Below are 1,371 nucleotides of genomic sequence, written 5' to 3'. Positions count from 1 at the left end.
TTGGGACCATCCTCTGTAAACCCTAGAGATGGTTGTGCTGAAAATCCCAGTAAATACTCAGACCAGCCCGTCTGGCACCAACAACCATGCCACGTTCAAAGTCACTTAAATCACCTTTCTTTCTCATTCTCATGCTCGGTTTGAACTTCAGCAGGTCAGTTGAACAGGTGTACCTAATAGAGTGGCTGGTGAGTGCATATGCATGTTATGTGCAGTCAAATTCTCTTTCTAATCCCACTGTCTCAGGGACCAAACGTGAGCGGGGCCTTTTACCCAGGGACGAAGAACATCTTGAGGACTCTAGCTGCAGCTTGGAAACTGAAGAGGTGTATGACCTCCCCTTTGGCATAACCTCTTGCCTCTCGTCCCAGTCTTGGGTTCGTTATGTCCCTTTCTGCCCGTGGAAAGGCTACAGGTCTGAGTACAGGTCGGAAGAGAACAATATGCCACAGAGCCAGGAGAGCAATCAACTACCTAACGGCAATGGGGTCATTAAAGAATCTGCTTTCTAGCTCTTTAGTTTGCCGAACTACAGGTAATTAAATAAAAAGAATGTCTGCTGTTTCTATCAAAGAAGTGTCACATGAATATTGTCTTGAGTACAAATTTGACGTACTTGTAATTTACTTGAGTATTCCCATTTTATTCAACTTTATACCTCTACTCCACTACATCTCAGAGGCAAATATTTTCTACATTTGTCTGACAGCTTTAGTTACTTTTCAGACTTTTATTTATCCTCTTCCTGTCCAGTGGAAACAAATTTAGGACGATAGGAGACAGGTTGAAATAAACCGAAATTTCCCTTTAAAAGAAAAGGCTCCTAGCTTCTGGGTATACTTATGTGGTGTGCAGCCCACTGAATATGCACAGTGGTGTTTCTCATAGGCTTTACACCACGATAATGTCATGGAATTCTTAAGTCTTCAAAATATAAAACCTTCATGGTTCAAAAATTCACAGTAGAAAGAGTCATAACTGGTCTTGTTTGCACTTCGAGGTGTCCTGTCAGCAGTGTCACAGATGTCTTTTATAATGGTGGTCTATGGGGAAATTGTTTTTTGGGCCGTAGGGGATTTTTTGCTGCAATAATGCGACTGACCATGGGGAAACATTGGCAGCAAGACTGAGCAGCATTCCTGAGTATGAGGGCCTGATGTTATCCTACAAATTAGTGCCCCACAAGTGGCGTTACATACTTGACATAAAGTTAGCTTAGGTTTAGGGAAAAGAAACACGGTGACGACGTACCTTAAAATGACTCCAAGTTCACACGGTTCTGAACTTCGGTCTCCCATCCACCACGCCAACCTGCCACCCAACGGAGACCGCTTCCTTCTTTGCTGTTGGCAGTGTGTTCGTCATGTAATC

At 43.4% G+C, this 1,371-nt stretch overlaps 1 protein-coding gene across 2 annotated transcripts in view; it reads left to right on the top strand.

Annotated features, from left to right (window-relative positions):
- LOC126398827 (solute carrier family 23 member 1-like) overlaps window positions 1-545 on the top strand; it is a 16,013-nt gene extending 15,468 nt beyond the window's left edge. For both annotated transcript variants that reach the window (XM_050058438.1, XM_050058439.1), the window contains exon 12: window positions 247-545. In XM_050058438.1, the coding sequence (XP_049914395.1) occupies window positions 247-512 (266 nt within the window). In that variant the 3' untranslated portion in view covers window positions 513-545. The remainder of the gene's footprint in view (window positions 1-246) is intronic.
- The last annotated feature ends 826 nt before the right edge of the window (window positions 546-1,371 follow it).

This window comes from Epinephelus moara, chromosome 12 (genome assembly GCF_006386435.1).
Source record: "Epinephelus moara isolate mb chromosome 12, YSFRI_EMoa_1.0, whole genome shotgun sequence".
Lineage (NCBI taxonomy): Eukaryota > Metazoa > Chordata > Actinopteri > Perciformes > Serranidae > Epinephelus > Epinephelus moara.
The sequence above is the reverse complement of the archived record's forward strand: the minus strand, read 5'-3'. Positions and strand labels throughout refer to the sequence as shown.